General features: G+C 47.2%; 1 protein-coding gene across 1 annotated transcript in view; it reads left to right on the forward strand.

The window, feature by feature from the left end:
• TNFRSF21 (TNF receptor superfamily member 21) overlaps nt 1–24,036 on the forward strand; it is a 39,576-nt gene extending 15,540 nt beyond the window's left edge. The window contains exons 4-6 of the mRNA XM_062573220.1: nt 9,167–9,432; nt 21,549–21,768; nt 22,730–24,036. Of these exons, the coding sequence (XP_062429204.1) occupies nt 9,167–9,432; nt 21,549–21,768; nt 22,730–22,959 (716 nt within the window). The 3' untranslated portion in view covers nt 22,960–24,036. The remainder of the gene's footprint in view (nt 1–9,166; nt 9,433–21,548; nt 21,769–22,729) is intronic.
• The last annotated feature ends 1,250 nt before the right edge of the window (nt 24,037–25,286 follow it).

Genomic DNA, 25,286 nt, shown 5'->3' on the forward strand with positions numbered 1-25,286 from the left:
TCTCATCCAGACTTGCTCATGCGCAAGGCAATGTTGGGTGCTAAATTTGTTCTGACGCAGAGCTCTTCATTTTTGAGGTAGCTGTGGGATTAAAAACATCCTATCCCATAGCCAGCCGCTTAGTCTGCAGTGGGAACCTGCCAGCGTGGAGGAGACAGCCAGAGCAGTGGCCGTGCTGCTGGAGGTGGCCAGCCCCAAAGACAGCACATGTGTTTTGGGCCAAATCCATCCTTGAGCTTTTGGGAAGCTGTGCAGTTTCCAAAGGGCTCATGCACGAGTTGAGCCAGGCTTCATGGTGAAAGGAGGCCTTAGAAAACATAAATGAGAAAGGCTGGTGTTCTGCTTGGGGAAGGGAAACCTAATCAAATGCAGGTTTATTATATCTTGTTCCTGGGCCTTATTGCATTAGCAGGCCTGAAGACTGGTACTTGATCACTTTTAATATGCGCTGCTACACGAGCCATCTGTCTGCATTATGTGCAGGTCTGTGCGATGCTGACCTTGGGAGGTGGCACACATGCTACAAAATCAAAATCTGCTTTTTTTTTTTTTAAAAAAAAAAAAAAAGAAAGAAATGCAATCAAAAATGCTAGATGGCACCTGGGTTAATTAAATAAGGGGTGTGTTCTCACCTGTTATGGTAAGGCTTGATGTCTAAGGCACAGTGAGTCTGCTGGGAGAGGATGGTTACCTTTGGAGAAAAATGTGCTGCCAGATTCTTGAAATCCTGCGTTTATTTCTGCTTTGGGAAGACTTTGGTTTCTCATGTCTGTAAGGCTCTAGCACATAAACTGCTTGAGTAACAAGGCAGATGCTCCTTGCTTCATGTGGGAAAAATCCAGGAGGTGAATGTAATCCTGGGGCTGGCATCTGTTCCTGTTTGGATGTTTAGATGGCTTTGGCTGCAGCAGTTTGTTTGCTAAGGGTTACCATCCTGTCCAAGATAGTTATGAAGATTACCTCTACAAAAGCTGTTTAAAATTTAATAACTGCATAAAACGTTTAAGCTGGTTGACTGTTCCCTTTACCAGCTAAAGAGAGAGGGTCTATCTAGACCCTGTTATTTGGGGCATTGCAGAGTCTGGGCAGAGAAGGCACCCACCAGGAGAGTTTCCAGTGGTAGTAGACAGGAGCTCACATGGCTTTCAGGAGTTTTGAACCAAAAGTGATGATCTCAGTGCTATAGTAGAGGTGACTTCAGTGTACTGTGAGATGAAAGGGAAATCCCAGAGCTGTAGCATGAGGACTACTGACCAGCTTGTCTATCATTGCTCCTTGTGCTGTCTGTCAAGTCCCTGAGGTTAAAAATGTTCTTAACCATGCAGTGGCTCATCCTAAGCCTTCTTTGACTGTCTGGTCTTGCAGAGAGTTATTTTCTAGAGGGTGTGTGGGAAGTGTTTGTCAGGAATCCATTTCCTGCCCTGCAAGATTTCTTGTTTCTTCTTAAAACAACAAAAAAACCCACCCTTCAGTGGTTTGTTGTCTAAACAGTGCTTACTGAGGAAGTGAATCACTAACTTCTGGGAGGGTCTGACACCAGAACTGTCCTCCACGGGGAAGAATGAGCAAAGCACCGTTCTTTAAATGCGTCTCTATAAATGCACCCTCTTCTGTCTGGGCAGAGGCTCTTGTTCAATTGCACCTTTTCCAAACCTCTTTCTTTAGGAGTCAAAATATATGTCTGTCTGTGGGAGGAGAGTCTTCAACAAAATCTTTGAGACAGAGTGAGCCCAAAGTAAAGGGTGAAATTTTCATATTTTAGAAGATTCTTGCATCAGGGATTTAGGACTCTTAAGCCCCAAAATTGCCAAGCTGTGATGTCCTGACAACTAGAGTTTGGATTTGTCGCATCCTGGCTCTGTTTCATCTCTGTTGGTGTGTTTTCAGAGGTAAAAATAGCCTGCTGTGGCTGTGTTTCACATGAGTCAGGAGGATATTTAGAGGTAGTAGGTGGGATGAGCTCAACAGCAGAGTTCACTTAGCAGCGATTGAAGCTGTTATCTGAATGTGGGAAAGGGTTGGGCTGTATCACCACCACAGCCTTCCTATCTGACTCCCGGGTACACCTCAGCTTTGCTTTGCTCTCCACCCATGATATTTAATCCTCAGGGTTTCTGCAGATGTCAGAACCCAGCCAACCTGACACAGTCAGGTTATGTCACCCCATGTGGTGCCATGTGCTCATGCCACATGTCTGACAAAGATACAGTAGTGGTGAAGAGTTAACTTTTCAGCAGAGAAAAAGAGATGAATTTTAAAGGTTTCCTTCTGGGAGGCCATGGTTGCGTTGATGTACGAGGCAGGTTCTAAAATCAGGTTTGCCATGGGTCAGGTAGGATCTCCATGGCTTTCCTTCCCAACCGAATAAGATGGCTGGCACTTAACCTGTTGCTGTGTTAACCCTTTCCTTCATGCTGGTCTTGGGAGAGCTGTGCAGAGTGTGAAATATGAGATTGCCGTTAAAGAAGGCTGCTTTTCTGACAAGTACCGAGTGAGCCTTGCCTTGAGCTCTGAAAATGAAAATCATGAATGCTTTTTTTGTTAGAGGGTGGGGTGAGGAAAGAACTGACGTTCCTCTGTGGTTAGGCTCTTCTGACTTTCCCGTATCTGCTGTCAGGTGCTCGGATGTAGCCATCTGGCAGGGTAACTCTCCCACTTGATTTTTGATTCATTGGAAGATATCAACAAGCAATGGCAGAAAAGAGAAACGACTTTTTGTAGGTATTACCAAAATGGGCTACATGTGTGCTAGCACGGCTGGCCATAGCTCTGCTTAGCGCTGGCTTTTTGCTCTGTTTGAGGCCAAACAATCGCCAGAGAATTCAGTTCATTTCCAACCTGTATGTACCAGGGTTATGGGAGACAAGCAAGGCTTGTTTGTGCTTTAATGACTTTCTTGAGCTCGTTTCAGACAAGTCCCGCGCACTTGTCTGATGACCAATTAAGTGATTTTCATGAATGAAATGAGTGACCGCTCGGTTCAAGGCAAGTTTAAGCTGAACTCTGCGCTCGCTGGCAAGGCGGGAGACATCCAAAGAAGCTGGAAACAGATGGGAAAAGTCTCTAACACTATTCAGAATAAACAAGCAACTGGAAGTCAGGTCATGCAGGCAAAATAGCCTTTATGGGAAAAACTGGGGGGAGGCGACTTGAAGGCGGGATGTGGAGTTGCCAAAGCAACGTGCTTGGAGGTTAGAAACCGTGCCGTTGTCGCTGGACTTCTCTCCACAAAGATCCTAAATGCAGCTCGGTGTTTTTGTAGTGTATTTTCGCTGGGCGCTTGTTCAGCGGTGCCTTTTGCTTGCATGGCTGTGCCGGCGCCCGTTGGTCCCTGCCCTCTGGGAGTGGGTCTGTCTCTGTTTGCTTTCTGCAGGGTTTACTCTAGATGTGCTTGGGCGTGCCCGCGTTCCCATGCGTCTACACCCTCGGGATTTTGATTTACCTGCGTGCAATGTGTCAGCCTTGGTCCTGGCTTTATAAAGGGAATTCCTCACCCTTCTGTCCGTGGCGCAGCCCCAGGTGCAGCTGCACTGCCCCGTGGGTGGGAGCAGTACAGGCAGCAGCACTGCTTGGCTGCTCACAGTCCTGCCAAGCCCCGGGGTGCTGTGTCCGAAGCTATAAAACAGCCCTGCAAACAGGTAAAAGTCTCCAGCGAGGTCTGAGCTGCTCCAGGTTAACTGATGCTAAGGGCTTGCATTGTGCTACTAGCTGGGAGCCTGTTTTGGGGAGAAAAAGCCACCTTCATCCTACCCACGTGTGAACATTTCTTGTGATCTCACGGAGGCTTTGTCCTGCAGCAGCATTCTTGTAGCAACCCTGAAGTAACTTTGGATAAGCCATCCCTCTGCAAGGTTTTTTTTTTTTTTTTTTTCCTCCTCTATTTTTGCACTGAAGACCTCTTCCGTTAAGTGATACCAATGCAGTTTCATAGCAGATAGCTTAAATACTGAGTTTAAACACATAACAATAAGTTTGTGCAGAAAATCTCCACTTTTATCCTAATAGTAAAAGCACTGACTAGATTGCTCTCTTTGAAGAGCTTTGCCTTACATAGCATTCAGGGGTTGTTATGACCTTAAAACATTAGGTCATTACCTAGTGTAGCCTATCACAGTATTTAGATAGGCATTTCTGCGAGTAGTATGTCAACCAAGACATGCCTGGATCTCCTAGATCCTTCCAAAGTTGACCCTGCTGGGTTTATATGCAGTTCTGCCAAACGAGTTGCAGGTGTAAGTCTGATGCCAGCTGTGAGTTCAGAGCAAGGGCTGTCCCTGTTTAATTTCAGTGTCCTCCAAAGTGAGGTAATGTACAGGGTCTAAAATGATGGTGATAGAGAAGGCGATGTGGGCTGCTGCATTAACAGCAAGGAGCTGCCTCTCCTGGTGCTGCTGTTCTGGGCCCTCTTTACAGCAACAGCAAGAGGAGGGGTGAAGGTGGGAGCTGAGATGGTCGGGGGGGAGACGTGGTGAGAGAGTCTGTAGCCTTCCTCCTGTGAGTGCAGGGCGGCTGCAGCCTCAGCCTGGTTACGATGTCTCCTTGGACATTTCCTAGTTGTTGGCAAGCTCAGAACCTCTTTAGCTTTGTGCTTGTGTGGCTGTGACCGTGGGAATGGTGGAATGGGTGGACTAAAGCGCCTTCCTATGACAGCTCAATGGTTTTAATTGTGGTTTTTGAGCTCTGAAGGCTTCATGAATTGCCTCTGGCCTTAGTGTTCAGACGAGCGTAGTGGAAAAATGTCCGCATAGTTGAGAAAATAGTGGTGGGTGAGGAAGACCTGGGGATTCAGGTGGAGCTGTGGCTTTTTGCTTTAAGTGCTCGTAATGGGACACACTGCCAAAAACAAACAGATTTCGAGCAGATGAAATGAAAAGCATGTGATATACCCTTAAGAGCACCTTCCCATCAAAACTGGAAGCTGTGACACTCTTAGTACTCTGCAGAGTAATTTTGGAAGGATTCTGGAAATATGGAAACAATATGACTGTAAGCCTATTATAAGCATTACCATTTTATTTTAGTCTTGAACAAGTGAATTAAGTTACTGTAAATGGCTTGATCAGTAATACTTGGCAGTATGCAGCAGCAACTTGTCATGTAATGGTTTTAACCTTGTTTTTCAGAACAGAGGGAATAATGGTTTTCCAATTGAGTCAAGCCAAATCTGTATTCAAGTCTGTATTTTCCATCTCTTGGAGTTCTGTTTGCACAACATTCGAGTGGATATAGTGAACATATGGGGTTTAAATTCATTTAATAGTTTCAGGAGAACAAATTTAACATTCTTAGCGCATCAAGGTAAAAATTTCCAACTCTGTTCTTGATGGAACATTTATTTTCTGACTGTTATACCTCATTAAGTTCTCTACTATGTGGTGCGTTCTGGTGCCGTGGAATATTATTGCCAAATGATATCAAGATGTTTAGGATATCACCATTAAAGTGCTGGCACTTGGTGCAAGGCAGAACTTAATTTTTAAAAAATTATTGAATTATGTGATTAATCGTACTAAATTTGAAAACGTCAGTAGGACTTCTCGTGCTTTGTGTTGCAAATCTTGTTTGAGAACATGAGGACTAAATACCGTGTCAGTGTGTATAAACTGATGTAAATCAAGTTCGGACCAACTGAAGACTGACCTCAGCTCTGCAGCAGCTATAAACACTGGAGTTTATAAGCATTAAGCACGTAGATAGGAGCAGATGCTGTGTGGGTTTTTCCTTTCCGCAGCGGTCTGAGTGTTCTCCACAGGGTCATAAAATAGCAATTATGTTTTAACACTTCTGGATGACTGACTTGAGCAGGAGCTGGTACAAACAAAGCTTCTGCCTAGCTTTAATGCTTCATCTTGCCCTGTCTCACCTTCTCTTGTTGCGAGGGTCCTGGAGGTGGTTGGCACTTGCAGACCATAACTGATACAGGGAAAGGATTGTCTCATTCTCCTCGCTGAAACACCAGACTGAATGAAATCTTATTGAACTCAATGGGAAAGTGACACTGTTATGAAAGCTTTATGAAAGTATTTTGATTTTTATTTTGCTTTTCTCCTCCTCTCCACTCTCAAGAACCTCCCTCTTTGGCTTGTTTTATCTCCGAAGAACAACACGTGCGTGAATGTCTGCTCAGCACCTCTGCCTTGTTTTGTAGATAAATGAGTAGCGCCAAAGTGGCTTATCCTTCCTGGCACAGCTCTCTTACCTTGGTGCACCAAGGTATACAGAGTGGTTTTTTTTTTTTTTTCCTTCCTACCTTCATATTTAGGTTTACTCTGTTCCATGTTGAAGGAAGAAATTAAAAGCGCATTGACTGTGTGAACGAGCTGTTCTCCTGCTTGTGGTTTTCTGAATGTTGTCTGTACTGCAGCCGCATGAGCCTGGACTCCTTGCAGTATGTTATTCTTGGAGGGGGGGGGCTTGAACTTAGAGTTCTGCAACGTTTATACCAAAAGTAGTTGAATTTGATAGTTTAAAAGATCGATGTCGTCTTGTTTCTTTTAATTTATTATTTTTTAATCCAATTTTGCTTATGTGCTGCTTTCTAAGCATAGGTCTGCGATGTCCAAAGGCATTTAAGTTTAGTCGGGGTGTAGCTGGTCATGGTTTAGTTGCCAGCGCAGTTTGAAGTGTATGTAGTTTCCGTGCAGAATCGACGGCTTTCCCGGCTCCGGAGGCAGTGGCAGTGAGGGCCTGGCTCGTGTTTGGGAGCGCGCAAGTTATCTGTGTCGACTAGCATGAGGGACAGCCGGATCTTTGTGCGGGTAACCGGAGTAGTTAACAAGATGAGACTCAATTCCTGTTACAGCTGCCAGCATCTGCACGTTGAAATTTTATGGGTAATAACGTTTTTATGTGCCTCGGATGGTATTAGACCCATCATAAAGCACAATAGCGTATTTTACGGCCCTTTTTTATTCTTTAATGTCGGGGAACATTTTTCTTTCTCAGGCTTATTCTGAATAATGAACTTCTCTGAACCTTCCCGTAGGTAAAACCGAGCCCCGTGGCTCTGGCTCCTGAGCACGGAGCCGGTGAAGCATCCCCTCGTCCTGCTGACTGTCTGAGATTGAAGCTGCTTCAGAAGCTGCTCAGTGGTGCAGCTCTTCCCTCTAAACCCCTTGGCTATGTGTCATGCTCTAAATATGGCTTTTTAATCTCCGTGTTTTCTCGCTGCACCGGAGGGGACTCTTGGTGAACACCTGTAACGTGCTGGTTTAAACATGTGGCTGCCGACGCAGCTTCCCTAGACAGCGTGAACGTTCCTGTAGATCGCATTAGTTCAGCTGCTCCGCCTCGTCTGCGCACAGGCTTAGAGGAAGGTGTTAGCAACACGCTCGCAGCATCCGCAAGAGCCTTAGGTCCCCACGTGCCGGGAATAACGCTAACGCAGCGCTAGTTTGCTGCTCTCCCGGGTTGAGTCCCCCAGTCCGGGCTGGTGGGCAGAGACGTTGCGTTTGGCTGCAGGCTGCCAGAAACACTGACCCTCAAATACCTTTGATTTCTGCTGAGATATTACATGCAAAGGCTTTTGAGGTGCTACCTGCTTCTCTCAGTGGTAAGTGTGGCCCAATTTTGCAAGGGGGAAGTTGAGCATATTGCACTGAACCTATTCCAGAGACTTTTTTTTTTTTCCCCTCTATTCCATTATGGTGGGAGGAGAGTAGGAGTATGGAAAACATGACATGTATTTAAATGAGTTGACTCTGTTTATCAAGCAGGTTGACTATCAGCTTAGATGTTCTGAGCATGGTAGGGTTATGACTGCTGGAAAACAAATGAATATGTAGCTTGGAAAAAAACACATGTCTTTATACAGCAGTTGTGATAAGCTTTTCTTTGTCAAAAATATAGTTTGACACTCTTGGGGCTTAGACTTGAGGGTATACTTGGGATGTTGGACTAAATAGTATTAAAGCTGCTAAATTTTGCAACTGTGGGAAAGTTTGGGGCTATGAAATACTTCTCTGTAAGCAGCAGTTTTTGCTGACACAGGTGTTGGGACCGTAGATGGAAGAAGAAATAGCCTGTGTAGTAATGGAAGAGTGCTGGCTCATGAGGAAACCTGAAATGTGGCAACATCTCTGAAAAACAGAGATGTTTGGATGGCTTTTGTTGACCCTTCACATGGTGGTTTGAAAGAGGCGTTGTTCAGCTTGGTAAAATAGGCTTAATTGGCTCTTGTGAAGGGAAGCCTTGGCTTCGTTTGAAGACTTGGCTCCTGACCTCCAGTAGACGCAAGGACAAGTGTACTGTTTGAATTGCTCCCAAAGCTTCAGGGAGGAAATCCTTATAGTCTTGAACTAATGTGTCTCAAAGGCTTGGGAGCAGAGATCTGGGGCGAAATCTGTCTTTGTACTCTTCAAATCCCGTTCAAAATTTTCTATTAATGTAAAACTGTTCTCTGATGCAGGCGATGTGCATCTTCTGTCATACACCTGAGTCATTCTACTAGGTCTGCATCAGAAGCGACTTTAAATACACCTATAACTACTATAGATGCTCTCTGTTACGGAAATATATTCATCTTCATAGAGATGCTTCAGTGACTCATCTTCTAAGGCTTTGAACAGAAGCTGGATTAGCTTTGATACAAGTCTAAGGGCGAGCACATTGCCGTCTCTCGCTGAAGTCTCCCTGGGGAGGTATTCCTGCAGCCTCGCAGTCCTGCCTGTTTTGAGGGCTGCATACTTACTTTTTTATTTTATTTTTTTTATGCTGCTGAAAAACAGGCTATTGCAAAGCAGGGGACAAGTGATTGTTACTCTTTTAGTTTAAGCTTTGCTTGCATCTTCTCTCCTGAGATGAAGTGAACATGGAATGATGGGCTATTTGAGTATGTTTTTCATGTCAAATGTGCCATACTACTATGCAGTTGATTTTAGAGTGATCTTAATGTTCTTGTACTGGCATGTATGTTCGGATTAAGCAACTTTAACTTACACAGTAGATGTTAAAAGTGTTTGGGCATGTTGTGGAAGGTCCATTCAGCTCGTCCGCTGAGCTTCTTGCAGCCTGGAGTGGTAAGCAGCTTCATCTATGTAATGAAAAATCATTAAAAAAAAATAAATAGTGTGCCCATCCATCTAGGGAATGGAAAAGGTATGAAATGAGAGGAGGCTGCAAGCCTGGAAACCACTTTTGCCTCATCTGTACCTCTTCTGTCCTACAGGCATAGACATCCTGAAGCTTGTGGCAGCTCAGGTTGGAAGCCAGTGGAAGGACATCTACCAGTTCCTGTGCAACGCCAGCGAGCGTGAGGTGGCAGCTTTCTCCAACGGCTACACAGCTGATCACGAAAGGGCCTACGCGGCTTTACAGCACTGGACCATCCGCGGGCCTGAAGCAAGCCTTGCCCAGCTCATCAGCGCCCTGCATCAGCACAGGCGGAACGACGTGGTGGAGAAGATCAGGGGCCTGATGGAAGACACCACTACGGTAACATGGGGCTCATCTTGATGCTAATGTTACAGAGATGCTTTTTGTAATGCTATCTGTCTTGCCAGGGCCAGTGCTTGGGAGGATGATACCAGGTTGAGACTCTAGGTTGACTCATAGTCAAGTAGCCAGGCTCTGTCTCACCCCAGAGCTTCTCAGGTACTTGTATTTAAGTCATCTTTTGGCCAAGCATTCGTGTGCAGCACATGGCCCTCGTGAAGGTGGAAGGTCTGGGTGTGCTTGACTGTTCCTGATGCTGTGCAGGGTTGTCCCCTCCTGCAGCAGATTCTCAGCATGGTGTAAACTTTGGGGCTTTTGTGCTCTGACAGCTTCCTGCCACGCTCACCACCTTGGTTTGTTTTGACCTCCTCTTGCCTTAGCTCTTAGCATGCTTTTGATTTTTTTTTTTTTTTTGACTCTGCTAATTTGTGGTCATCTAGAAGAATTAATAAATATGGTGGGTGGACGCTGAATGTGGAGGCCGGTGGGAGAATATATGGATGGAGGAGGGGAGTCAAGGGGGGAGCTAAACCAGCTGGTGAAGTATTTCCCACTGATTTTTTTTAAACTGATTTTCACCCAAAAGGAAGTAAGTGGTAGCGGGTACCTACGAACCGCTATTTGGTGTTTGTGTGCCGCTGATGAGGAAACTCTTCGTGGCTGTGTAAGAGCTTGTGGGGCAGAGCACTATCAGGACAGCTCAGTGCCAAACCCTGTCACTGAGACAGGACTGTCCCATGCTGCCACAGGGACTGCAGTGGCTTTACCATTTACTTTTTTTTGCAGTCTTAGCATGCAGCTGTGTACTGAACATTTTGGTTTTTTTTACAAGCCTGCTGCAGAATCACAAGCTTTCGCATGCATGCATTTGTGTGACTCTTGGACTTGCATCTTTGACAGCTCCTTGTAATCCCACCGATCGTTCTGTGTACTGAGCACTACCTCATCTTTTTTATACACAAATTTTGAACAGGCTTGTATGTGAGCTCCTATTCCAGCTTAGTATGTGTGCTTTGTGTCACGGGCTTTTTATTCCTTCAAACTCCTAGTAATTAAGTAGTATGTAGCTCTCTTGTTTTGTACCATGCTCCAAGGGTGTTTGTTTTTTGTGTGTGTGTGCATCTAAGATGGGAGAGGGGGAAAAAAAAAAGCCTGAAACAAAACTATAGGAAAAGAGAGAAGCAGAAAAAAAGTGTTATCTTGCACGTGACTTGCACATGTGTATGAAACTTCCATTATGCACGCTGTGCCGAAAGGACATGATGTCCTTTCGGTCTCCTTGAGCAGGTTGTAAACTCTCTGTTCTTCTGGTTATTGTTTTGACTTTGAATAATCCCGGAGTAAAACGCTAGGGCTAGGAGAGCAGATAAAAGGTTTGGTTTGTTTGTCAGCACAATGCTTAATTAACCAAGTTGGAAAGATTGCGCGATGCTCAATGTTCCTGAACGCTGCTTTCTGTTTCAGCTAAGAATATCGGGCGCTTATTCTCAAACAGCAAAAAAAAAAATGAGGAGGATGACTTTAGGAGCTAGGTTTTACAGTGTGCTCTGTCAAGATGCTTGATTTCTGGTGACTAAATAACAACTAACCGTTTGCTTACATTAGACATGTAGTTCTTAATTCTGAAAATCCAGTAATCAGAACAAATGTCTCTGGAAATAAGCAAACCCAAATCTTGCAGATTCTTGAGTACAGGTTTTCTGGATGTTGTTTAAAATCTGGATTTGGAGGACGTGTGGTGCCTCTTCAGCCAGATGTTTGAAAATTTGCATTGGAAAAACTTTCAGCCCTTTCGGATGAAATCCTATGGACTCTGTCCGAAGGGAGGAGTACACGGCTAATCAGGTTGACTCGGTGGAAGGTGTCAAGGGGTTGATTCTCGCCACTTGGAAATGCTGTCAAGCCCTTCAGAAATGGGTGCTTTTGTGAGCAACTGAAAGCTTTCCTCTCTACTAGAGTTTGAATGTGAAATAGCTCAAGTGTTCAGCTTCCATTTTTCTGAGAATCTCAGTAGACTTGAAACCTTAAACTTCTTACTAAAAGGAAAATAAGTATGTGTTCCACTCTTCTGTTGAAGCCTATTAAAAAAAAAAATTTCACCTTTGTGTAGTATTTATTTATTTTCAAGTGAGCTTAGACTGTTAATCACCTTCTAACAGCTGCCGTGGTAGTGCTGAAAATTCAGTCCTGCAACAAGATTGCATGTGTGCATCCTTCCTCCAGCCGCCATCCCCATGACTCTCCTGCTGGCCTTCCTGCTGGGGACTGGTGGATGGGAGCCAGCAGTCTTCTACATCAGCAGCACATGCATTTCACTCTTCTGCTATGCCTCCTCAATGAGGCAACACAGACATACCTGTGCTTATCTTTCTGGTGGAAATGGTGACAGTCAGCTGGTAGATGACAAATACAAGAAGCCCTAATGCTTGTATTTCTCTGGAGCAAGATTGCCACCGTGGCTGACCTAGGTAATGGCTCTAGGTCGTCTTTTTCTAGGGTATATTGTTTGTAAGGGCAAATCTTGCACGTGGTTATTCTTAGGTGGTGTCTGTCGCCTGAAGGCACCAGGCTGGTTACTGCATTGAAGCGGTGCGTGGGATGTTAAAGCTGAAAAGCACCCCGGTGTGGATTTGACGTGGCTGCGCAGTGCGTTTTGGCAAGGTTCGGTCCTGCTGCAGCCTGTTTCCCTCCTTTATCAGATCCTGGCGTTTCGACGAAAGCCACGATAAAGGCCCCAGGAGATGGAGTAGCCCAGGGACCGCTGCGGGAGAGGTGCAGAAAGCTGTGGGAAGCGCCTGGTGCAAAGGTGAACGTGGCCCTCGAGCCTAGAGCAAACAGCTGCTTTGCAACGCTGCAGTCCAGAGCACAGGGCTCGGCGTGAACCGAAGTGCCATGAACGTGCAGGGGAGCCTATTGCTAAATGCCGGGAGCAGATGTTGAGTGTTTGGGGTTTTTTCATCTATGCAAAATATGTGCTGCCTTCTTCCTGGCTCACCTGCCTGATGCATCTCCTACAGCTAACTGCATGAAGCCCCGTGGGCACGGGAGAGCGAACCAGCTGCTGGCAGCGTGCATGTGAACGAGCTGCAGGAGTGCTTGGTGAACTGGTGTTAGGAAATGCATGGAAATTCCCCTCTCCTGCAGGAAGCCGCTGCCCGCCGAAGGGGCGAGGGGAAGGAGAGAGGAAAAATCTGGCTCAAAACGGATGCATTGGAGCGCAGAAGCCTCTGCGTTGGCAGCAAGGTGCTGCGGCGATCTCTGCGCGGGGAGGTGTCCCGCTGCAGACAGAGCCCCGAGGGTTTCTCAGGTTTTTAGTCTGGACTGGCTGGGAACGAGCTGCAGGGGGTGAGGTCTGGGCCCGAGGCTGCGCGGAGGCAGAAATTCAGGTTTTTGTTGTGCAAGGTCTGGGCTGTTGCCCCTTTGAGGGAGATTTGGGGTTAGTTTGTTCTGCTTGTCGCTGCCGAGATGCTCGGGCTCGCTCTCATCGGCGAGTCTGCGCCGGTGGTGCAACACCGGCCGGACCCGAGCAGAGATCTGCTGCAGCCGCTGCCTTCGCGGCAGATTGCATCCCCGTGGCCTTCCCTTGTTTCCTGTCCTCAGACCGAGACACCTGCAAGGCAAAGCCACCCTCTGGTCCTGTCCCATTCACAGAGAAGCTTTTTGGGCTCCAGCATATAAATATTTACAACTGCTGATAATTCAAGAATTGAGAATTAAGGCAGGTCTCTGGAGCATTACAGTGTACAGCACAAGCACTTTCCATTGGGTAAAGAAAAGCTCCACTGAATGCTCAGTGGCTTTTTTTAGCCCTGAAAGATTATGCTGGTTCTACCTCACGTTGACCAAATTTAGGTTAAAACTGGATTAGCCCTCTGAATCACTTTGCTGGTTTTTGCCCTAGTCACTGATGCAGAAAATATGATGAGCAGAGCAGCTGCAGGAAGAAGCTTGGGGTGTGTTGAGCTGGCACAGCTCCCGCGCAGCTCTCGTGTCGGCGGCAAGGGTGTTTCCGGCTCGTCTCCGTGGTGGGGAATAGCTCTGCAACGTCTCTGCCCTGCCAGGCACGCTTCGCTTGGGCAGACGGGTGGCTTAGGGGGCAGCGGCATGCAGGTCCAGATGCTAGCGGGCATGGGCACACCCCAAATTAGTGCTTTTGGCACTCAAAAAAATAATAAAAAAAAAAAGGGAGGGTAAAGGATGGCTTTTGGACTGGAATCTGCAATTCTTAATTGTTGGGGTAGAGGTGGAAAAGCTGAGTGAGGCTGGCGAGGTCTCTTGGGGATAAGCTCTCTTGCAGTTGTGTGCTGACATAAGGCTGTATCGGTCGCCAAGCCCTGAGCGTCGTCATCGTCGCCGCTGCAGCGCTCCTGGCACAGCTCGCCGCTGGTACCGCTGTAAGCACCCTACCATGAGCAGTGCTTTAATCTCTTATCTCTTTTATTTATGGCTTTATTGGCTTTAGGTAGAATATTCTAAGGTACTGACAGAAAGAAGCAAACAGGCTTGCTTAGAGCGTTCAGAATAAGCTAGAAAATAAACTGGGAAGGCAGGTGGTGGGGGGGATTGAAAATGTTGCAGCCCTGAGCCCTGCGAGATATAGTGCGTGGCTAAATGCATGTTGTCCTTGATCCCGTAAGTCAGCAGATATGTTGGAGGAAAGCTTGTTGGTGGGGCTGTGTCCTGCATGAACCTCAGTTGCGCAGTTTCCTCCTCCTGGGGGGGCTGGAGGAGAAGAGGATGTGAAAGCCCTGTGTGAAGCTGTCCTGCAAGTAGGCAGACAGCTGTTGCAAGCTCCTCTTGTGCCTTTACTTCTTCTTTCACAGGTTTTGACCTTTGGGTTAAAAGCCTAGAGCAGCGCTCTTCAAGCAGAGCACAAAATTTGGGCTGCGTCAGGCTCCTAGTCTAGGAGTGACTTGCTTGATTTCCTCTTTTTACAAAGCAGAACCGGACTGGACTAGTTAATCTGCCTTGTGCTATCTTAACTTAAAACGCCAGCGGTGGAAAGAGGATGAAGTTACTACACAGATTTCTCTCTCAGGAGGTTCACGGCAGGACACTGGACACGGAGCGCTGCCCATCCGAGGGCAGGGCTCTGAAACGCTAAGGCAGCTGGCTGAAGCTTGCATACAACTTTCCTTTCCGGTTTCTGTACCGTTTTAACCATCTGTCATTACTAAGCTGTAGTATAAATTGGTCAGAGTCTAGAGGAAGGTGACATGGAGGAGCCTGGCAGTTCTCTGGCAGGCTTGCTCTAAGCTGTGGGTTGACTTCCAGTGAACTGTGGGTTTGAACGAGCGTGGAGGATGTACAACGAACACAAATGCAGTTTTATAGTAGGCACAGTTGTATTTGGGGTCTCCTTACATTTGTGGCCGTGTCTCCTTGGGCTCTATATGTCATATCCAGTACAGAGAGCTAAGGAGCGTAAGATGAAACTAGCAAGTGGAGGAGCTGGAGCAAGCAAAAAAGAGGTACCGATTTGTTCATCATCGAGCTGGGGAATTCCTTGCCACAAGAGACTGTGGCTAAAAGTATGAGTTCAAAAAATGACTGGACAAATTCATAGAGAGGAAAAAAACACCAGAAGCTTTTGTATAGGCACCATCTCCTATTTTGAGAAGCACCAGACCCACAAATCACCAGGGCTGATGGGGAAAGCACTCATATAGTTCTCATGCAAAATGGCTGCATTTTGGTCTTGGTATCTAGCTGACTTCTGGACCCCAGCCTGATTCCCCAGACTGTGTTCTTCCGAAAACATGAGACTCGATTTTTTAGTAGTTGTTTTTCAGGACTGTCTTACAAAGTGTTGGACTCCAGGTCTGCACACAGTGTAGCGGTGGCCAGTGCTCTTTGGAAATGTGGCCAGTGAAGCCAAGGAAGCCAATTCTGCTTTCTCACCCCACCCTTGGATGCTGGAGCACCCTCCTGTGCCATGGGAAATCAGATAAAGGTCTTTCCACTCCCCAAAGGTGTGAGCCCTGTCAGGGAAGTGATGGACTTTCTCTTCTCTACCTTCAGTTGTGTCTGTGCAAAATGTACCAGTGTCAACTGGAGAGCATGAAAAGTGGGATTCCTGCCTCAGGCAAGATCCACCAGCTAGACCTTGGCTATTAGTCAACATAGGGATAGAGGCAAGCTGACAACGAAGTGGTAGAGGAAATGCTGCTACATCTGGGTGGCATCTTGGCTCCAGTGCATCTCTGGCACCATCTGATATGCAGGCAGTGACCGCTCCTGGGGCTGCTCCGTTTCCATCCATCTGGTTGAGGGCTTTCGCTGTTTTTCTCATGTCTTGGATTCAGTCCAGGAGAATAACGGGAGCATGTTTCTCCAGTATCTGCAGACTGTCACTTGGTCTTTGTGACCTCTGTAAGACTTTGCACCTGGGTGAAGGGTATTTTGGCTTCAGAGGACTGTTCAGCTGTAAATGTTGGCCCCAAACATAACAGTGCCTTGAAGAAACGACCTAGAGACTGTCCGAGTCTCTGAAACGGAGAGGACCGCCAGGGAACGCTCTGTGTGGGTTTCTCCTTTAAGGTATTGTGCAGGAACTTGTATTTAAGGGTTTTACACAGGATTTGTCATTGCTCTCGGAGCATACCCGTTTGGTGACCCCACCAGCTGCCCCTGCTGTCACAGGTAATCTAGACGCTTCTGCCGAGAGAGCTGATCGGAGGTGACAATCCCATTTAATAGAAAAATTGTACCACGAGTGGAGCACAAAGCTGCTCATCTGGGTGGGTCATCTTTGCACATAAGGTCCCTGCTAGTGTACCCTGGGTGCTTCTAGCCTTCCCAGGCATTTTGCCTCCTTTTTTTCTCCTCCGGAGCCCCATATGGAGGCTTAACGAACCTGGAAATAAGGCAGGTGTCAGCTGTGTAATCTTGTTGCAGGGAATCCAGGAAACTGCAACCTCAGTGCTAAACTTAACCCCCGCTGAAGCGGTGTGCAGCAAGCTGCATGGCCACCCGACCCAGTGACTATAAAATCTCCCTCCGGAGAGATTTTTCCTCTGACCACAGCCCCCTGCTAATTTTCCCCTTTTAAAAATAGCAGCCGTTTCGTTTGCATTTGGCTTGGGCAAGAAGACTAACCTGCCGCAGCCAGCGGCGGCAGCTGGTGCCGTGCCCGAAGCCCGGCTAACGCGGTATCAAAGTACATTTGACGGCCTGAAGTCGCCCGGCAGCAGAGGCGGCGCGGTCCGCGCTCCGGAGCTGGGCACGGCCCTGAGCGAGGCTCCCTCGCGCCCCGCAGCCAGACTGAGCGGCCGAGCTCAGCGTTTTATTGGGGCATTTCCCCGCTGTTTCACTTGCAAAGCCTTGATGCTGTTTTTTTTTTTTTCTTTTTTTTTTTTTTCAATCTCCCTTTTCTTTTTTTTCTGTTTGGGAAATACATGGTGAGCCTGGAGTTAGCACCAGTGTGAGAGCGCTTGGCCGGCTGCTGGTGCGCCCGGAGGGCTCCCACGAGGTCTCTGCGCTGGTGCAATTAGTGATGTCTCCAGCAGCGCTTCGAACGGCTGTTTCGTGGTTATCTTCTCTCGCTTTGCAGGTGATAGCCCTGACCTATGCTTCTAACAGCTGCTCCTGAGCTCAAGGAGTAATGCAAAGCTTCAGTGAGGAGAAGTCTAGGACTAGCTGCTAAACTCCCCGGTTGCCAAAACTGACTTTGCTGCGGGCGAGGGAGGAGAACGGGGCATTCGGGGCCGTGAGCGAGCGGGAATTGGCAGGCGCTGAGCTTGGCACCAGCCCATCAAACTCATCCCGCTAGCTCCCGGTCTCCGGCTGCGGGAGCCACGCAGGCGAGCTCTGGGCGTTTGCCTCGAGGTTCGTTCGGTTCGAGTTCGCAGAAGCGCTCGGGGCTCGGTCCTCCCACGGCTGAGGACGCTGAACTCCTGACGCCGAGTCACTTAGATACGGCGATCACGAGCTCGCCGGAGATCGCCTTGAGTGAGCAAACACAAACGCATTCCTCTTCATCAGCGTTTGCTCTAAAGATCGATTCGGCGGGTTGATAAATGACTTTCAAGGGTTATTTTGAACTGATGCGGTACCAGCTAGAGAGACCTGCCAATACCCTCGCTCATTGCTTTGTTTTTGGTGTTGGGTTTCGATCCCCACTGTGACGCTTTTCGCTACAGTTACTGCGGGAAGAATGACTAGGAAGTATCATCCAAGGGGGATTTTTTTCATAATTCCCACAATCAATCCTTCCTAATGTTAGCACAGTCATTGCAGTTTGTTTGTCCAGGCTGATCTTTTATTGCCATACAATAAAATCAAGACAAGCCCTTTTTAGTCAAAATAAGGGACCAGCCAAATCAAAGGAGCCGGCGGGAGCAGTTGTGAGGACAGCACGTGGATTTGTTCCCCAGCTGGATGTAACGGCGGGGGAGTTTGTGCTTGGGCAGTTGCATAAATGTCACGTGAAGAGAAAAACGAGTTCAAGTGTATGTCCTCTTTTTGCATCCATCCCCTTTTCTCCCTCCCCAAAGGCTTTTAGGAAGGGACTTCTCAAATTCTCCTGCTTAGAGCATCCTTCCAGACCTAACCCACATTGCGTTTAGGAGCCAAAATGTTGCCATTAGGACCTGCACCCTAAAGGGCTGTGAATACGCAGGAGCCTTTACGTTTTTTTTTTTTTTTTTTTTTTTTTTTAGCCTTGCAAACCGCTTGCTGCAGTGATCAAAAAAAAAATTTGGCCGAGCGCCCCAGCGCGATTGATCCGCGCTTCGTTGCAGGAGGCTGCCAGTGCGTCAGAGCCCGTTGCGTGCTTGGTTTTCAGGCTGAAATCCATAAATTCTCACCCGGCGACAGCATTTGCAGGCTCTCCTGCCTCGGGACCGGCTAGGGAGTCCTGGTGTACTCGGTGCAAGCGATGCACCTAACAGCCCTCTATGTATCTGTGTGCCCAGTGGCAAATACGGCCCCTGTGGCAAATGCAGGGCTCCCCTACCCCTCGTCAGGTGAGAAGTAAGGAAGCTCCAGAAAGCCTCGCCTTGGAGGAGATGCAAATCGATGGCTTTCCACCATCGCCCTCCTGCCTTCAGGGGTCAGCGCTGCAAAGACACTGCAGGTAGCAGGCTTTTTCCAGCGGGGTTGGGGGCATTCATCACTTTGCTCGACTGCTGATGTTCTTAAAAAAAAAAAAAAAATATATATATATATATATATATATATATATATATATATATATATATTATATATTTGCAATGGTGGTTTCAAGCAAATGAGTCACAAGCTATTAATAATGTTTTTGCACCAGGCTTTACCTCAGAGCAACCTCTTACTTTCCCTGGCCTTTCAAAACACTACCATTCCCTTTGCTTTCTTCTCCTGGTTTAAATATTAACACCCATTCGAGCATCCTGTTTACTTTGCTTAATAAACTAACAAACGTTCAGCTATTTGGAACGCTTTGGACTCCAAGGACGCCTGCAGTCGAGAAATAACCCCAGGTGATTTTCTAGAATGCTTTAGCAGCTGTTTAATTAAACGCGAAATAATTTGCACGTTTCTTCTGGGAAGCATTTTCCCCTCTGCTTGGAAGGCAAGGCAAGGGCAGTGGGTTTTTTCAAGCCCTTAGATAATTTTTCCACGTTGGTCAGGCCTTTTTAGAAGATCAGGAGTTGAGTTGTGGCTGGAGAGTAAACGGTTGGGTTGCATGGGGAAAAACTAACCTCTCAAGTCTGTTTATTTTTAAAGGGGAAATCACAGTGTATTGCCACGTGGGAAGTATCCAGTTGCTATTCTGGCTCTTTGCTTGCAGCTTTCTTCCCTGTTAATGACAATAGTCTAATTCTTGTCGAGGAATTGTATTGAGAAGGGAATTTTAGAGAAAGCAGATGCTTTTAATTAAGCATTAACACTGGTTTGTATTTTTGCTATGCATATTACATAACATGCTGAACCAGAACAAATCCTCCCTTTTAATTTTCAGCTGAAAAAAACCCTTTCATTCCACCGCGAGCAGCCTGAAATGTTAACTTAATGTCAGCTAACGGGCGTCTCGGCAGACACGTGATCCGTGGGTGGCAAATTCCTCGACGCGGACGGGGAACGCGCGATGACGTCCCTGCGCGCGGTGGAGCGCGGCAGAGCCGTGCGGAGCCCGATGGAGCCGCCCAAGCGCGGAGCAGATCGGTATGGGTGGGAGGAAGCAACCGCAGGTAGCGTGCGCCCAGGGGACGCGGAGGCGCGAGCTGCCACCAGCAGCATCGTCCACCTGCCGATGCGGGACGGCGCGTCAGCTCCCTGCCCGGCGCAGCCTTTGATTCTAGCGTTGCATTTGATCTCTCTGCTGTCGGCAGAAGCAGGCAAACACAAATTGCCTAGTTTTCCCCTCCAGAAGGGAAGACAGAGTTGTGAGATGCTGCTGAGAGCAGTTATCTTCCTTAAGGCTGCTTCTGACAACATTATCATGTGTTATGAGCTTCTGCTTAGAGAAGAGCAGAGCTGTTTTCCTGGGGGTATGCATTTGGGGTGTGCTGTGTTCTCCAGTACCATGTAGCGGTTAGGAGAAAGTTGGTTACATGCAGAAGTGGCTCTTAATTCTGCTCTTGGACAGATCAAGCGAGGCTAGGAAGGGATTGAACACTCGGTGATGCTCCTTGGAGCAAGTTGCTCAGAGCAGGAGAGATGGATTGGTGACCTTCAATATTGTCCCAAGTCTGTCTTGCCTGTAGACCTTTGTGGGGTGGTGGAAACCAGAAATGCTGTATGCTTGGGGTTTGCCATCCCAAAGGTGATGTTGAGAGGCTTGGAAGGGCGTTGGGTTTGCTTCAGGGATAACGGGGCAAAACTGAAGGCCCTGAGCTGATGCTGTCCTTGACATGTGTCCCTAGTTACCCTTTCTGACCATAACCTCTGAGTCAGGTGGGACAGAGAGCTCTGTAACATGTTCACCATGTGCTTACGGGAGCCTGGGTGAGACGGGTCAAACAAATTATTAACTTGAAACGTGGCTCAACATTGAAAAGTGGATTAAGCTGTGGTTGATCTAAGTGCAGCTGAGGAGATGTGTGATGACATCATTTCTGTTCCTTGGGCACGCTGGCACCAAAACCCTGCTGGGTTGCACTGGCGTGTTACAAGGCAGGTGCAACTCGGGAGCGTTGTGCCCCAAAGAAAGCTCCAATCCTAGTGACGCATGGAAAACTGGAGTCGTGGACTGCTGGAGGCAGTTCAACAGTGCTGCACTCGCAAACCAAGCACGCTGCAATGGAAATAACCAAGGAGTGCTGTGTCTCTCACCTTCCAAGTTTCTCATCGGATGAAATAACGAGGCCAGACCGTGTCTCACACTTGTGAAATGATAAATATGGAACAGTTTTAATCCACTCTTTGGCCTGTGTAGCAGTGTTACTGGGAGCAATGGGACATGAGTTCGTGTGCAGAGGTGGTGGTAGGGGAATGCATCTACTATGAAAGGTGGTGTCTGGAGGATTTCTCATGCTCTTGCATCCTCCCCAAAGCATATATTAGAGGATGATGTGGTGGAAATAACATGTCTAGAACAAGAGGGAGTCACGTTAACCCTCACCAGCCCTTACTGTGGGCATAAGGGCTATCAGGATGAGATTGACTTGGAGCTGGATGTCTGTACTCCACTGCATGAAAACACCAGAATGCTCTTGGGAGGCTGCAGGGAGGGTTATCTGCTGGATGATCATGGCCATTAGCCCCAACAGTTGTACTTCAGGCTTTAGTGACTTTTTCAGAGCATAAGAACAAACACCAAGTTAAAATACTCTGCTGTGGCTGCATGCGTCATCCTATCAAGAGCCGAGGTCATTTTACCCTCCTGCCTGTTGAATAGAGGTGTGCTGAACCCTAGCAGTAGTTCCCACCTCTGACTCCCCTCTGGTGCTTGTTTTGTGGGGTGCAGACTCTGGAGAAGGGGCCTGTGGGGATCAGCAACTGCAGGTTATCTTGGAGGAGGCTATCCAAACGCGACATTTGCTCAGGGGAGTTTGTTTCCAAGGATGGGCTCGGATGGATTTGAAAGCCTCAATGCTGCTGTTGTGCTTAATTCCTGCTGCGATGGAAATGACTTTGAACGTAAGCTCATTGTGTAATGTCCTTATGAGTTAGTTTTTCCAATATCTTCTTTGCAGCTGGAAGCTGACAAACTGGCGCTCCCAGTGAACCCCAGCCCACTCAGCCCCACGCCCAGCCCCACTCCGAAGCCACCCGAGGCGACCGTCCTCACCGTGGAGCCCTCTCCTTCAGAGAAGAAGTGCTTCTTCGTCGACGAGTCGGAGCCCCTCCTGCGCTGCGATTCGACTTCCAGCGGCTCCTCTGCGCTCAGCCGAACAGGCTCTTTTATTACCAAAGGTACCAAAATCAGCTTGGGATGCCAGGGAGAGCGGGAGGATGAAATAGCCGTGATCCCTGAAGGTCAGTCAGGGCACGTCCTCGGTGGTCAGCGCACGTGGGAAGTACGGTAGAGCCGCCTAGTGAGCAGCGGCAATGTAATATCCTTAAGGTAAATAGCTGGGGAAAACGGACTTTCCGGAAAAATTTATCGCATCCTGATTCAAGACGATGAATATCCTGGTAGCAAACATAACGTAGAGTAGAGAGGGAAAACACCTTTAAAGATTTTTAACTCTTTCAGGTGCTGCTGGAGAACCGTAGCGTCCCCAGATGTCTGGAGCTTCCCTTGCAGAAGCAGGGAAGGATTTCTCCTAATTCCCAGCTGCTGCGTTAACCCTCGGTGCTGGGTTATTGCGGTCTCCCAAGCTCTCTGAAAGGGAATGCCTTCTCTCCCAAGGCTTTTTGCATGAGATTAAGACAGAAAAGCATGATTTCAAGATTGATTTTTTTTTTTCACCCATGGTCCTGCTCACTGCAGCCTGTGACTTGCGATGTAAATCATTGTTAATTTGCTGCATTTAATTTGCTGCATTTAATCTTTAACTTCTGATGAAGGTGAAACATGAAGCTCAGCCAATTTACTTAATTTATACTTTGCAGAAATGAACCTGATCCAATGAAAATAACTCAAAATACCAGCATTCAGCCTTTTTGGCCCCCCTCCACCCTTCTTAGCTTTTTAGTACTGACCATGCAGCATTTCTAAATACTTCAGCAGGATACTGGGTGAGGTGGCTCTACAGCATTAGGCCCAACACATGCTGCCCCTTTCTCCTTTTTCCTCCTTTCTTTTTGTGGTAAATCACCTTGTAGAGGTGACAGCAGGGGATGGACCCAGGTGTCCAGGGAGAACAAGTCCTAGTTAACAGGGGTCTTCTGAATTAGCCTCTTAACACCCAACCCCTCCTTCCTCCCACAGAAAAGAAGGACACAGTCTTGCGCCAGGTGCGCTTGGACCCTTGCGACCTGCAGCCCATCTTTGACGACATGCTGCACATCCTCAACCCCGAGGAGCTCCACGTGATAGAGGAAATACCACAAGCCGAAGACAAGCTGGACAGGCTATTTGAGATCGCCGGAGTCAAGAGCCAGGAAGCCAGCCAAACCCTCCTGGACTCTGTCTATAGCCACCTTCCTGACTTACTGTAGGCATCGGTCACTACGCACTCTGAATATCTGCTAGAACTAGCTTGGCACTCGTTAAGATGATCGACAACATACAGGCAGGTTTTGTTGTAGAGTACATGGCCAGTATTTTCTTTGAGGTGTCTGGTTTCTGGAGGGGGACAGTTCGCAAGCATTGCACCTTTCAACCTTAACTCTGTTGCTCAATTAAAGTCTTTGCACCCTCTGCCCCCTTCTGAGTCTTTCTTTTCTTGCTCTCCTTCCAGTCGGATCAGTCAATGCACTTTAAAATGCAGTTAATGAACTAGAAGACCACAAATCTGGTGTAACTTCTATGCTGAATCTGGGATTGCTCTGTAACCCGTTTCAATTCTGTCAAAACTGTTACTCTGAATGACTCTCTCCTGCTACCTCCCTTCTGCCTTGGAGTGGTAAATGGTAAACCATGCAAAACTGATTGTTGCTGTTACCTTCTCTAATGCATCTAGCTTTCCCCAAGTTGACTTTTTTAATGTACTATTGTATAGCTCATATTCATTGCTGAAATTTTACTAGCACGATTATTTATTGTATGGTTTTCACCTGGACAATGCATTGTGCTCCTCTAAGCTAAAGCAGAAGTGTTTTAATGAAATTAAGAGGTTTAGTTCCACCAACCTTCGAGATTATAAAATGGTCCTTTGCCTGCAGCCGAATGTAACCCAAGCAAGGTGTATCTTGCCTTGCAACTTAAGAGAACAGCAGGCCCTAAATATGTTGTTGCAATCAGCACTGGTGCTGGACTTTAGGAGTTGAAGGCAACCGCTGGTGGTACTGCTCTCCTTGTGGTTTAAGACTTACCAAGCTATGCTTTTACACTTGTGTCTATTGTTTTTTATACAGACATGGCCAGTAGGTTAGGTTCTCTGAAGACCCTACCTGGTCTTAATAGTCTCTTCAAATCACATTTCACTTTTTATTAAAAGAAAAAAGGGGGGGGGAAGCTGCATCGTAAGAAGTCTGTCTGATTATATTTGCAACTATTATGCTCCCGTAATGAACAGTCTGTAATATGCTCAATTTGAAGAAATTATATTAGGGTGGCATGTGCTACCTTTTTGGCAGGGGGTGGGAGTGGGGGGGAAGAGGGGAATGAATTGAAACATTGCCTTCCAGTGTACTAATTTATTAATAAATACTAGGTGTTTGTTACTTGACATGATTCTGTGTTAACCTCCTTAAAAGCTGCCTCGGCTTCGGGGAGGCAGTGGTTGGAGCAGGGGCTGTTCGGGGAGCCCCAGGCTTGATGAAGGGGGGGTGGATTTTGGGGTTCAGTGCATGTAAGGGGGTCTCTCTTTTAGCCTGTGCTGAGACTTGCAAAGATGTAATTGCCTTGTGTTATAAACATCATTTTGCACCCCCGGGATTGGGTTTTGCAATTAGAACAGCTCTGTAAAAGGCTTTGCAGACATTTGGGGAGCTGACGCATTAATTTGCCTGGGATGCAGCTACTGCCCTGATTTGCTCTTAAGCAAAGGTCTGTAGTTGCAGCATTTCTGTTGCCCTGTTGCATTATTTATGTCCTTATTTATGGTCTCTGCTCCCAGATAAGAGATTCCTTGTTACTCTCTTCTATGTATGGAAACCTTAATGGGACAAATGCTTCTATTTTATAATACTGTTGCTTCATATACTTAGATTCACAGAGTGTTTTCTGCTAACCTGGGTGCTGTATTCTTCCTTTGTCTGGCATTGAAAATTCATGCCATGAGAATATACGTAGGTACAGGATTGAACTTTCAACACATGGACAGATGAAATACCTCTGACAGAGAGAAATAGAGTGCAAAATGGCAAGAACCTTTATTAGCAGAGCTGGATCCTCCTCCTCTGGGAACAAGCACCCAGTGGCTGCAATCTTTGTTCAAAGCATTGCAAAGAAATAGTGAGCGTGGCTTGTGTGCCTGGCATGCACCAGGCTGTTAAAAATGGTATTTCAAGGTGGAGCTCAGTACCACTCTGGAGTCCTGCCTTTATCTCCATTTTGGGAGTAGTGTCACTTGCTGTCATTCTGCCTGGACAGGTCAAGGAAAGAGAAACTATGCTTATGGAAATGCATGTAATGATGTACTAAATCAACCACACTTAAGCACAGCCAGCCTGATTCAAATTATCTTTAGCGAATGCTTGGTTGACCTAGGAGCGCCTAGTCCTGCACTGCTCCCTCCTTTGCTTGGACTTCACTGTTGGTCTTGTTCCCTGCCTCCTCCTTAGCTGTGGCCCGCAAACAGCACTGTGGTGTATGCATTACATACATATAAATATATATATATACACACATACACACACAAGTACATATATGTGTGTGTATA

The sequence above is a fragment of the Rhea pennata genome, chromosome 3 (assembly GCF_028389875.1).
Source record: "Rhea pennata isolate bPtePen1 chromosome 3, bPtePen1.pri, whole genome shotgun sequence".
Lineage (NCBI taxonomy): Eukaryota > Metazoa > Chordata > Aves > Rheiformes > Rheidae > Rhea > Rhea pennata.